Genomic DNA, 13679 nt, shown 5'->3' on the forward strand with positions numbered 1-13679 from the left:
ATTTCCAGTTATTGACTTCAAGTTATTCTTTCTTAACAATGTCATACTTAGATAAAATGTCTGTATGTGCATAGGTGATGGTGGTATCGTCAGCAAACAATACGAATTCAAGAATCGATGAAGCGTTTATGATGTCATTTTCATACAAAAGAAATAATAATGGGCCCAGGATTGATCTTTGGGGCACTCCAAACTATTTATCATTTAATATAATAATTATTTGTCAATAAAATTCATGTATCTGTTAAGTCTTTCGAGTATTTTGGGAAAACATATCAAAACAGAAACGGGACGATAATTAGAAAAACAATCTGGATTGTCTTAATTATAGATAGGAATTACTTTAGATAGGAATTACATTCATCATATAATTTACTATGTGCAAATTTATTTTAACTATCATTAACTTATTCGTTATCCAATTCTGCCTTCCAAACTACATTGGAAAGTGTTGGCCTTAAGTTGTTTATTATAATATTACTTTCATTGTGAGTCCTTTTATAGAAATAGTTTCATGATATTTACTTTACTGCATTTTTTGGATCAATATGGTTGGAAATGATCACTGATATCTGGAACAATTATTTCCGGGTTAATATTTTTATAGTTATTTGTAAGAATGTTATCAAAGATTGTAGCGATGTGTTTAGTTATTCCAGTTGGTTTAGACAATAATAACTGCGCACCATCTATTTTGAGGTCATTGTGTGAAATTGGAGGGTTTTGTTTTGGGCCGAGGTATTTTCCGAGGGCGCTTCAGCGCCCGAGGAAAATACCGAGGCCCAAAACAAAACCCGACAATTTCACACAATGACCTCAAAATAGATGGTGCAAAGTTATTATTGTCATTCATTACCGTTTTTTTGTACAAAATCCTATCTTTCCTTCGTATTATTTGCTGGAAATTTTTCGAATATTTCAATTTATTTAGTCGTCATCCCTCATTAATAATGGGCGAATCCTGACTACATGACGTCATTGGCGTGGATACAGGCCATTTTTGCTATCCATATTCCGGGGCCCCTTGATTAATTGATTAATTTGACCGTTGACTGCGGTACTGTTGATTTTTGCTATACACAGAAATGTATTTTTACATGGAACTTTATTTTTATATCGTGACATTTAATATCTGGAGAACAATAGCATATATATTCATGTTGAATACAATGTATTTGGCTATTGTAATTATGCATGCATGAGACGTGAACGTGTGTGAAATTGGACGCTCACTCTTGTGGCCCAAGATGCAGATTTTCTGAATGCGTGAATGAGTTGCATCATGATTATTGCACGCCGAGTTTTATATATTCTCATGTTTACAAGTGGACCTGGATATATTGTATACTTGGATTTAAATGGATGAATAGTTCTACCATTAGGGTTTACACCCGGTAAGTAGGTTTTTATATGTTTTACAAATGTGATTACGATTTTATTGGCTTCAAATCAGAATTTTCTCTTGACCCACCAAAGACTGACAATTATACCGTACGTACCGGTGGCTGACAGTAAAAAATAGAGCTCAAGTTTTCCTTGCACTGTATCTTCAAATATGTAGGCCCTATTTTTCCATATTGGCCAGCATGCTTATAATTTATATCGTCATGATTACTACGCTTTTAAGCCTGGCTTGAGCATCAATATCAGGACCCAACCAAGCAGCATGCCGGGCAGCATGCCTGCCCGGCATCATGAGCGCGAGCATGCAAGTGTCTCTGCACGGCGCGATCGCGACCGTTTACCGAGCATGCGAGGACTGTTTATTACAACTTGCAGAATGATCCGAGAAAAATAGAATGGAATGATGCTCTAAAAATGAATTAAAAAAACAGTTCCAGGTTTAAAATTACCTATCCTGAGGTAGCCTACTCACATCGTCACACCTCTGTCACTACGATGACTGACTTCCTATGCATGGTGAGGAACAACAAATGCTAGGCCTAGCTAGCATGCTAGGCCCCCTGTGTCATGATGTTTTGGCTACCATGATATTTGTTAGGCCTACCATTTACAAAATGATTGTGAATAAATACCTGAAGAAATTAATTGTTTATATTGTGAGGAACATGGGAAAGAACAACCAGCATGCCCGGCCAGCATAACTATTTAATATAGGGCCATGATATTTTGAGCTTCAAATTAACATACAAAATAATAAATAGGCCTTTTCATTCAGTAATTTTCTCATCTGGATGATAAATAAAAATCAAGATTCAGATTTTGTTAGTGGTTTTAAAGCCGAAAGCCGGACGTGTAATTTATTTTACAAACAAAATATAAGATTTATTTTCCAGTTTTGTCAATCGTCCACCATACTGCTAGCTGTTTTCTTGGGGTTTTTTTTTGGGGGGGGGGGCAAGCCGTGTTCCTGCTCGTCCACATTTGCACTGCACAAAGTACACTTAGGCAATAACAAATTTGTATTTTTACACCTTCACTGGGATGTCACGGAGGCTAGGGCCTTAAAATAATTTAATTGTAATATCGTTTGGTTCCTGTTGTTGTTGCTATTTCTTGTTGTTGTGACTCCCGGGTTGTGACTCGTCTATTCTTTTGTTTTTTTCCTGTTTGGGATTCCCCAATTGTATTTGTTTTGAGTCACGTCATGCATACGATGCAATCATATTAATATTGAGAGCAACAGATGCCGGGAGCAGCTGAGACCTAGACGCAGGTCGTAAAGCTCACTCCGGGAGCTCACTCGATCAACGTAAACACAGGGACAAACATATTAGGAAAAATTGTTTGTATTTATTCAATATTCATTCAAAACAGGACCCTGTTTTGTTTAGAATGTGTGTGCATATTTATTGGTTTACCTGCTGTGATCGGAGCTGCTTTTTTTTTTTTTTTAAGGTAGTCGCCATTTGAATTGGACGCTGCAATGCCAATTCTTTATCCATGTTCGGGGCCCCGATCACCCCATGTTTTGATTGCTACGTCAGACGCGGAAGTCATTGTTGCGCGTCCGGAGTCAATTGTGAGTTATTAATGACCTCGAATTGCGTTCGCGTTTTCACAAATAATAAAATATGATTGGATCACACGCATCATGCATATTCATGAGGTTATGAATTGTAAATGGTTGGTAAAATGAACATGAATAAACTAGATTAAGATACCCGTGAGCTTGTTTCTGACGAGCATCTTTTAACAAGTCTATTATAAAATCTCCTATAAGATAGCATTCCTTTTTTTTCGTATGTTATTTTAAAACTCTTAGCTCGACCAATAAATTTTGCATTGGGTGAAGAAACCATCCAATTTTATCATTATTATGTTTTCAGAAACTTTTAGAAATAATACTAATAGAAAATGAATTAAGAATTCACTTACCATCTGATTTCCAGTGTTTTCCTTATTCCATAATATCAAAAGAGTTCAAAATTCAGGTTCAACGTTCAAAAGTTCCAAGTTCAAAAGTTCAAAATTCAAGTTGAAAGTTCAAAATATTAACTTCATTCTACAAGAAATCTGCAAGTACTGTAAGAGTAAATGGGGAACTAACAGACTGGTTAGAACCTTGGTTGTAGTTCGCCAAGGATGTGTGATCTCACCTCAACTTTTTAACATCCTACTGGAGATGACTATGTTGTACGCCCTTGCACGATACCAACATAGAGGAGTAAAAATCCAAGGACAAGTGGTAAACAACTTACGATTTGCAGACGACATTGCACTAATTGCTAACAGTGAAGAAGACCTCCAGACACTGGTTAAGGGATCTAAAATGAGCGTTTATTGCGTTTCGACAGTATTTTTTGTGGGACATGAGAGCACCTCAGACCTATCGAATTGCATTCTGAATACGAAGCATGTCTTTCTGATATCAAATAATTTTCATTTTTTGAAAATCACAATATAATACAAATTTTATGACAAATTATAAAAATTTGATATTTTTCAAATTTTTGATATATAACAGTCCTCGAAGTAAATTATATAAATCTAATGTTATATTCTTAAAGTGTATGTAGCAGGGAGGAAAAGCCGACGGTCAATTGAAAATTTTGACCTTTCATATTGAAGATATGGATTTTTTTCCCAAAACGACCTAATTTTTTTTGGTGTTTTAGGAAAAAAAATCCATATCTTCAATACGAAAGGTCAAAATTTTCAATTGATCGTCGGCTTTTCATCCCACCTACATACACTTTAAGTATAAATCATCAGATTTATAAAGTTTACTTCAAGTACTGTTAAATATCAAAAATATCAATTTTTAATGATTTGCCATAAAATGTGTATTAAATTGCGAATTTCAAAAATCAAAATTATTTGATATCAGAATGACATTCTTCGTATTCAGAATGCAATTCGATATGTCTGATGTGCTCTGATGTCCCAAAATAAATACTGTCCAAACGTTCATACCCCAGCCCTTAACCTCATTCATCAAAGCACCTCAGCCAGGCCATATGCAAAGAGGACACCCATCTGAACATCACAATTGACAATACCCAGCTTCTGCAGTTGGAGGAGTTTACATACCTGGGAGGAAAGATCACCCAAAAAGGATCCTGCTCAGAGGATATTTAACTTCGAATAGGCAAAGCCATAGGAGCTGTGCAGAGACTACAGAGTATCTGGAGCGCTAAAGACATCCAAACCAACACCAAGATTGAGCTATACAAGGTCCTTGTTTTGTCAATATTACTCTACGGAGCAGAAACATGGACATTGAAAAGAGAGGATGAGAATCGACTGCTCACTTTTGAGATGATGTGCCTTAGGAAGATAATGGGAGTAACACGGAGAGACAGGATCCGAAACACCACCATCCGCAAAACCCTGGGTGTTGAGTTTTCCATCTTGGACAGAATTACCCGGAAGAGACTGCATTATTTTGGCCACGTCCAGAGAATGCCTCCCTCACGCCTTCCAAAGATAACCTTCGAATGTCTCATCCAGGGAGTCAGACCTAGAGGAAGACCATCAAAGAGGTGGAGTGACTGACTGCAAAAGAACCAACCTAAACTCCATAGTAAATGCCAGCCGTACAGCAGATGACAGAACAGTTTGGCGGGACATTGTGACGCGGATGCCACCACTCAACACCCAATTGGAGTGAACGGCATAGGTCAAGCAAGGTAGGTCGAGGTAGGTCAATATATATAATAATATAATATATACAATTTTATGGTTCAAAGGACGGAAAGAAAGGGTAGATGGTGCTTTTCTATCAGAAAAAGTGATTGTATGGGGTGTAACTCCTTAACATTATTTCCCAAAACAATATCCATGCAAGTCAGAAATTATACTTTACTAGTGGCAAAAACAGTTATTCTTTCTTAACAATGTCATACTTAGATAAAATGTCTGTATGTGCATAGGTGATGGTGGTATCGTCAGCAAACAATACGAATTCAAGAATCGATGAAGCGTTTATGATGTCATTTTCATACAAAAGAAATAATAATGGGCCCAGGATTGATCTTTGGGGCACTCCAAACTATTTATCATTTAATATAATAATTATTTGTCAATAAAATTCATGTATCTGTTAAGTCTTTCGAGTATTTTGGGAAAACATATCAAAACAGAAACGGGACGATAATTAGAAAAACAATCTGGATTGTCTTAATTATAGATAGGAATTACTTTAGATAGGAATTACATTCATCATATAATTTACTATGTGCAAATTTATTTTAACTATCATTAACTTATTCGTTATCCAATTCTGCCTTCCAAACTACATTGGAAAGTGTTGGCCTTAAGTTGTTTATTATAATATTACTTTCATTGTGAGTCCTTTTATAGAAATAGTTTCATGATATTTACTTTACTGCATTTTTGGATCAATATGGTTGGAAATGATCACTGATATCTGGAACAATTATTTCCGGGTTAATATTTTTATAGTTATTTGTAAGAATGTTATCAAAGATTGTAGCGATGTGTTTAGTTATTCCAGTTGGTTTGTAAATGGTTGGTAAAATGAACATGAATAAACTAGATTAAGATACCCGTGAGCTTGTTTCTGACGAGCATCTTTTAACAAGTCTATTATAAAATCTCCTATAAGATAGCATTCCTTTTTTTTTCGTATGTTATTTTAAAACTCTTAGCTCGACCAATAAATTTTGCATTGGGTGAAGAAACCATCAATTTTATCATTATTATGTTTTCAGAAACTTTTAGAAATAATACTAATAGAAAATGAATTAAGAATTCACTTACCATCTGATTTCCAGTGTTTTCCTTATTCCATAATATCAAAAGAGTTCAAAATTCAGGTTCAACGTTCAAAAGTTCCAAGTTCAAAAGTTAAAAATCAAGTTGAAAGTTCAAAATATTAACTTCATTCTACAAGAAATCTGCAAGTACTGTAAGAGTAAATGGGGAACTAACAGACTGGTTAGAACCTTGGTTGTAGTTCGCCAAGGATGTGTGATCTCACCTCAACTTTTTAACATCCTACTGGAGATGACTATGTTGTACGCCCTTGCACGATACCAACATAGAGGAGTAAAAATCCAAGGACAAGTGGTAAACAACTTACGATTTGCAGACGACATTGCACTAATTGCTAACAGTGAAGAAGACCTCCAGACACTGGTTAAGGGATCTAAAATGAGCGTTTATTGTGTTTCGACAGTATTTTTGTGGGACATGAGAGCACCTCAGACCTATCAAATTGCATTCTGAATACGAAGCATGTCTTTCTGATATCAAATAATTTTCATTTTTGAAAATCACAATATAATACAAATTTTATGACAAATTATAAAAATTTGATATTTTTCAAATTTTTGATATATAACAGTCCTCGAAGTAAATTATATAAATCTAATGTTATATTCTTAAAGTGTATGTAGCAGGGAGGAAAAGCCGACGGTCAATTGAAAATTTTGACCTTTCATATTGAAGATGTTTTATCTTTTAAGTAGTTTAAATGCTTATTGGGTCCCCATATTATTTGATCCTTTATTCTATATGCTTTGCCTATGTATGTAGTATTAATAGTATTTTAAACATGTTTTTAAGTTACATTGTAATTTGATTTATTTTGTAAGCATTGTATTTATCTAAATTTGCAATATTATTGTGTATTTGAATGTATGTAGTATTTTTAACCTTAATAATTATGTTATGTAAATGTTGTATTGATCCCTGGGCCTCAAGGAAGAACAGATGATTAATTGTGTTTTCAACTGATTGAGTGTCCCAGGTTAAAGAAGAAATAAAACAAACAAACAAACAAAAGATATGGATTTTTTTCCCAAAAAAGACCTAATTTTTTTTGGTGTTTTAGGAAAAAAAATCCATATCTTTAATACGAAAGGTCAAAATTTTCAATTGATCGTCGGCTTTTCATCCCACCTACATACACTTTAAGTATAAATCATCAGATTTATAAAGTTTACTTCAAGTACTGTTAAATATCAAAAATATCAATTTTTAATGATTTGCCATAAAATGTGTATTAAATTGCGAATTTCAAAAAATCAAAATTATTTGATATCAGAATGACATTCTTCGTATTCAGAATGCAATTCGATATGTCTGATGTGCTCTGATGTCCCAAAATAAATACTGTCCAAACGTTCATACCCCAGCCCTTAACCTCATTCATCAAAGCACCTCAGCCAGGCCATATGCAAAGAGGACACCCATCTGAACATCACAATTGACAATACCCAGCTTCTGCAGTTGGAGGAGTTTACATACCTGGGAGGAAAGATCACCCAAAAAGGATCCTGCTCAGAGGATATTTAACTTCGAATAGGCAAAGCCATAGGAGCTGTGCAGAGACTACAGAGTATCTGGAGCGCTAAAGACATCCAAACCAACACCAAGATTGAGCTATACAAGGTCCTTGTTTTGTCAATATTACTCTACGGAGCAGAAACATGGACATTGAAAAGAGAGGATGAGAATCGACTGCTCACTTTTGAGATGATGTGCCTTAGGAAGATAATGGGAGTAACACGGAGAGACAGGATCCGAAACACCACCATCCGCAAAACCCTGGGTGTTGAGTTTTCCATCTTGGACAGAATTACCCGGAAGAGACTGCATTATTTTGGCCACGTCCAGAGAATGCCTCCCTCACGCCTTCCAAAGATAACCTTCGAATGTCTCATCCAGGGAGTCAGACCTAGAGGAAGACCATCAAAGAGGTGGAGTGACTGACTGCAAAAGAACCAACCTAAACTCCATAGTAAATGCCAGCCGTACAACAGATGACAGAACAGTTTGGCGGGACATTGTGACGCGGATGCCACCACTCAACACCCAATTGGAGTGAACGGCATAGGTCAAGCAAGGTAGGTCGAGGTAGGTCAATATATATAATAATATAATATATACAATTTTATGGTTCAAAGGACGGAAAGAAAGGGTAGATGGTGCTTTTCTATCAGAAAAAGTGATTGTATGGGGTGTAACTCCTTAACATTATTTCCCAAAACAATATCCATGCAAGTCAGAAATTATACTTTATTATATACCTCATATATAGATTCCTCTCATCTGATTGGTTAAAAGTGGAGTCATTAAAATAGCTGTGCCCCCTTTTTCTATCAAGATGACGTCATACAACAACTGTGCCCCGGGCATAGTTGATTCTATGCCCGGAAAATAATTGGATATTCCATCATATTCGCAACCCCGATTACACATATCGCTCGTATACATTGCGCACCCACTATACGGCCGGCGTTGATTACGAGTGTTGAGACTATCGCGGTCACAGTTCGCAATGAATTTGACCTCTACTCTTGCAGACGACGTTTTATCGCGTAGGGCAGTGATTTGTTTTGATTTTGATTTTGATTTTGTTTACAATCTGTTACATGTCACGTCAAACTTGTGATAATGGCTGAAAATTCAAGATTTCATATCGTTGATGATGAAGAACTGAAGGCGATCATGGAAGCCGCTGATAGTAAAAGCACTAAAAACCAAGTGAAATACGCGGTGAAAGTGTTCAGTGTTAAGCTTATCAACATGGATATGGCAATGGTGGCCGCCTTGCCAAATTCCGAGTTGGATGACATCATCGGCAAGTTTTATTGTGGCGCACGTAAACAGGATGGTGAATTGTACTGCAAGAAAACCATGCAGGCAATTCGTTTCGGCCTTCAACGCCATTTCATCAATGAAGGTAAATGTGACATCGTCATGAACGAGGATTTTGCTAGTTCATCAAGAGTCTTCAAAAGCTACTCAGCGACATTGAAGCAGAGGGGAAAGGGGTTTGTAAAACACAAGATGGCAATTAGAGAGGAAGATATGAGTATCATTCAAGATTCTTTGGATGTAACTGATCCATTGGGCCTTCAGAACAAGGTATTTTTGGATTTCATGTTATACTTTTGTAACAGAGGACGGGAGAATCTTCGAGAAATGACGCGCGATAGTTTTGAGATGAAAGTTGAGTCAGGTACTGGAAAGCGATGCATAACTTTGAAAGATACTCTCACAAAAACAACCGTGAAGATGATCTTGAAAAGAGCCAAGGTGGTGTGATGATCGAAACAAATAATGCAAGGTGTCCAGTGGCTTCTTTCTTGTCATATGTGGAAAAGCTAAACCCAGAGTGTGAATCGTTCTGGCAGAAACCAAAGTCAAAAGTGCCAACGTCAGGTCCATGGTACTGCAACTCTCCACTCGGGAAAAATAAGCTGGGTGATAAGATGAAGGAGATTTCCTGAAAGCTGGAACCCGCGTGTATACAAATCACTGTCTGCGTGCAACAAGCATCACATTCCTGAGAGATGCTGGTTTTAAAGACAGGGACATAATGTCAGTGTCTGGTCATCATTCAGAATCCAGTTTGAAGCACTACGCAAGAACCACTGATAAGAAAAAGGAAGAAATGGCCCATGCCATAAGTTCAACAATCAACCCAAACCAACAAATCCAAATCGCGGGACCTCGCGCTGGACCGTCTGCTTCAGTTAGGCCAAACCAGCAAATCCAAATCGCACCTGGATCTGCTGGACCATCTGCTATAGTTGACCCAAACCAACAAATCCAAATCGCATCATCTGCCGGACCGTCAGCTGTAGACATCCCTTCAACTTCCTCGGTTGGTCAGGTTCTTGATCTGGAGGCAATTTTGCGTGACATAGCTAATTCACCACGGGGCACAATGAACATCCCTGTCAATATTACCAACACCAGTAGCCAGGAGAATAAACCCACCAGTTTCAATTTTCACAACTGTGTGGTGCATTTTCATCAACAGTAATTTCAAAAATATGAAATCAACCACCTGTAAATATGTTTAACTGTTTTTGACTGTTTTAACTCTGATGGATTTCAACTGATTATCCGTGTTGGATTGATGAATTTTAACTGTTATCCGTGTTGAATTGATGGAACATAACTTTTATCCGTGTTGGATTGATGGACCATAACTTTTATCCATGTTGGAGTTTGGATTTTAAATGTTATCCGTGTTGCCTGTTGGATTTTAACTTTAAATGACTTTTTGGTGGTGAATCGACACTGAAGAACTACACAAATGTAGAAGAGGACATAATGTTGGTAAGTAAATACTTTGTTATACAGTTCGAAATCAAGGCCTATTATATGTATTCAGTTAAAAGTTTGTAGGCCTTGTCAGTTCAGGAAATCTTTTAACCAATCAAATGAGAAGAATCTATATATTCGGTATATAAAACAAATATTGACTGCTTAATTCGGGGCACAGTTTAAAATTATAGGCCCTCGGTGATGTCAAAACCATGACTATGCCCTCAGCTTCGCTTCGGGCATAGTCATGGTTTTGACATCACCTCGGGCCTATAATTTTAACTGTGCCCCTCATAGCAGTCAATATTTGTATACTAGTGGCAAAAACAGTTTCAAGGTGTACGTATCATCACCAGATTCTTTGTATGTACATGATGTATGTTTCTTGTTATATTAGGTAATACTGCTAATCTCACCCACCGGGTGCTTCATATTTCAGTACATTCATTTTCATCTTCCTTAAATGCCATTGACCCATAAACTGCAAGTCGGTAGGTCTTAAGAAGTGAATGATGTAAAATTATTGATTTTATACTGGCAACACTGATATCTTATACTTTAATTGGATACTTTCTAAAATATCTAAATTTTCTAGTCCCTGAGCTTCTCTGGAAACCGATTTTACATATCTTAACTCTGACGTTCAAAGTAAAACATAAAAAGGTTCTTAAGTTGTCCTGTAAGGCCTATAGGGGCACGGTGACTCAGTGGTTACGGCCTTGGACTCATAATCCGAGAGCTTGCTCGACGTGCGTGGGTTCGATTCCCCGTCCCACCACCGTGTTGCGCCCTTGGGCAAGGCGCTTTGCCTCACTTGCCTCACCAAACCCAGGTGCAATGGGAAGCTGTTAGGGGTAGTCACAGTCGTTGTACTGATGGACCCTGCGCCACTTGTAGGCTGCAAACGTGGTTCCGACATATTCTAATGACGGCGGAATAAATGTAAAGCGCTTTGAGGCTGTTTACGGCATTAAGCGCTATATAAATATCTACATTTTTTCTTTTTTTTTATATAACCTCTAATAGTTCTATGAAGAACTAATATGGGTTGCGCAAAGGTCAGAAAGAACAATTGCAGATAATTATTAAAAAGGTTCTTTAAAGGGCAGATTAAAAAGGTTCTGTAAAGGGCAGAATGAACCATTTCGGTGGTCTTACAATTTCCTAGAACCTTTTTTCTTGAATTGTTTTGTATGTAGAACCTCTAGATTCCTTTTTTCTTAATCTTAAAGATGTTTAGGCTTACACTAGAAATCACATTGGTCAAAATAGTTAGTATATATGGCAACACTTTAACTGCATACTTAAGTTGCCCAAGTTGCAGATTCATATAGGGGTTCACCAAGGACCAATGTACATAAACTATAATATTATTGTAACTGACCCACTATCGTAGGTCTTATATGCCATCAAAATCAGGCAAAATGACAATTTTTGAAGATCCGCCAAAAAAGCCTTCGATTTAGCGGTCTATCATTGACAACAGAACTGGCAACCCAATGATTGGCAGCATAATTGTGTAGTGTAAAGACCACCCCTATGAGGTATATTCTCAATACAAAAATATAGGTCCCATATATGCGGGACGTCCTGTTGAATTTTTGGATTTTCATTGCTGGAAATGGGCGAAAATAGGAAAATCTGTTTTTGGCCGTTACTATGGTAACAAATATTTTTAGGCAAAATTTCTTTTATTTTTGAATTATTGACCCCAAGGCCTAACAAATATGTGAATATGAAGAAATTTGAATTTTTGACCCTGGCCACGACCAGGTGATATTACCGTAAACCCGTCTTAACAGTCCTCGATTTATAAATCTAATATACTTAAAGTGTATGAAAAGTTGACGACCAATTGAACATTATGACCTTTCATATTGAAGATAAATATTTTTTCCCAAAAAACTTTCTCAAAAAAGCTTCTAAAGTCTGCCAAGTGGAACGGAATGGAGAGCTGTTCCTGAAGGGCACCGAGTGAATAGCGAAAGTAACGTCATTTTGAGCGTCATCATTGCCAAAGGATTTATATTGCCGTGGAATAATTACAAAGTTGGAACAGGACAATATAGAGCTTGCGATTTCCAAACGTAGGTCATATAGGTATCATACGCTCGTGCATGTATTCAAAATCAGTCTCATATGGTCACGGTGGGATTTTGAATAGATGCACGGACAGGCGTATGATATGTACGTTTGGAAATCGCAATCTTTACTAGAGAGCCGCCCGGAACTTTGTGTGCATCAGAATATTGTTTATAGAACAAGAAATTGGTAAAATCTATATGTAAGATCATTGTCATTTTGTTAATTTATACAAACAGTATGTTGTTGTTGTTGTTGTTGTTGTGCATTCGTGTGTGAACTGGGATAGGTGATTTCGGCCTTCGGTCGTTCTAGATCGTAACACTCTAAAGTCCTTGAAGTGCCCGGGCATTGCCTTTCTTGATCCCCGGTTCCCGCACCCCGTGCATCCGCGGGTATTCATGCTCGTCGAAAATTGTGCGAAATAACGGGTGTTTTCAGATGAAGAAACGCGATTCGCGAAACACAAAAAAAGGGTGGTTTTTTCGAACCACGTGTTTGCGAAATAAAAAAAAGGGGTATTTTCATCGAAACATCACTTCTCTTGCTTTTACCAGAGAAACGGTAATATTTAATTAGGGCCTATATCTTCTGTGGTTTTACGAAAATATCGCAGTTTCACAATTTTCCGTTCGGCGCATCTGCTGTGCAGCCGGCCAAGTGATTGAAGTTTATAATACATTTAGCCATGGGGCCATGTCGTCAACGTCGACTGACTATATACGAATTTTCATAACTTTTCCGGTGAGTACAAGCAATACAATATTATTACAGGTCATCCTACTTCCCAGTCCTATTCAATTTTGACTTTATTACGATACAGTCTGCAGAATAATAACATCAATGAGGCTATATAAAACGCCTGCGCCAGTGCAACTCGTGCATTGTACGCAGCCTACGCGTTTCTGTCAGAAAAGGGTATATGAGAATATCGTTCACGTTTCAGCGAAAATAGGAGTATTGTCTAAGGGCAAATAATTCGCGAAAACGCTAAAAAAAAGGGGTCATACTCGCGGATGCACGGAGCGGGAACCGGGTTTTCATTGCAAAATAGATAACGTCGCCCTCTAGAGGCAGTTGGTATAAAAGGACCGCGCAGTTTACAG

The 13679-nt window shown here is 37.2% G+C and overlaps 1 protein-coding gene across 1 annotated transcript; it reads left to right on the top strand.

Moving 5' to 3' along the window:
* Positions 1 to 8826: 8826 nt before the first annotated feature.
* On the top strand, positions 8827 to 9480 carry LOC140150358 (uncharacterized). Its single transcript, XM_072172368.1, has one exon. It carries the CDS (start codon positions 8827 to 8829, stop codon positions 9478 to 9480), a length of 654 nt encoding a protein of 217 aa, XP_072028469.1.
* Positions 9481 to 13679: the final 4199 nt, after the last annotated feature.

This window comes from Amphiura filiformis, chromosome 4 (genome assembly GCF_039555335.1).
Source record: "Amphiura filiformis chromosome 4, Afil_fr2py, whole genome shotgun sequence".
In the NCBI taxonomy this organism is placed as follows: Eukaryota; Metazoa; Echinodermata; class Ophiuroidea; order Amphilepidida; family Amphiuridae; genus Amphiura; species Amphiura filiformis.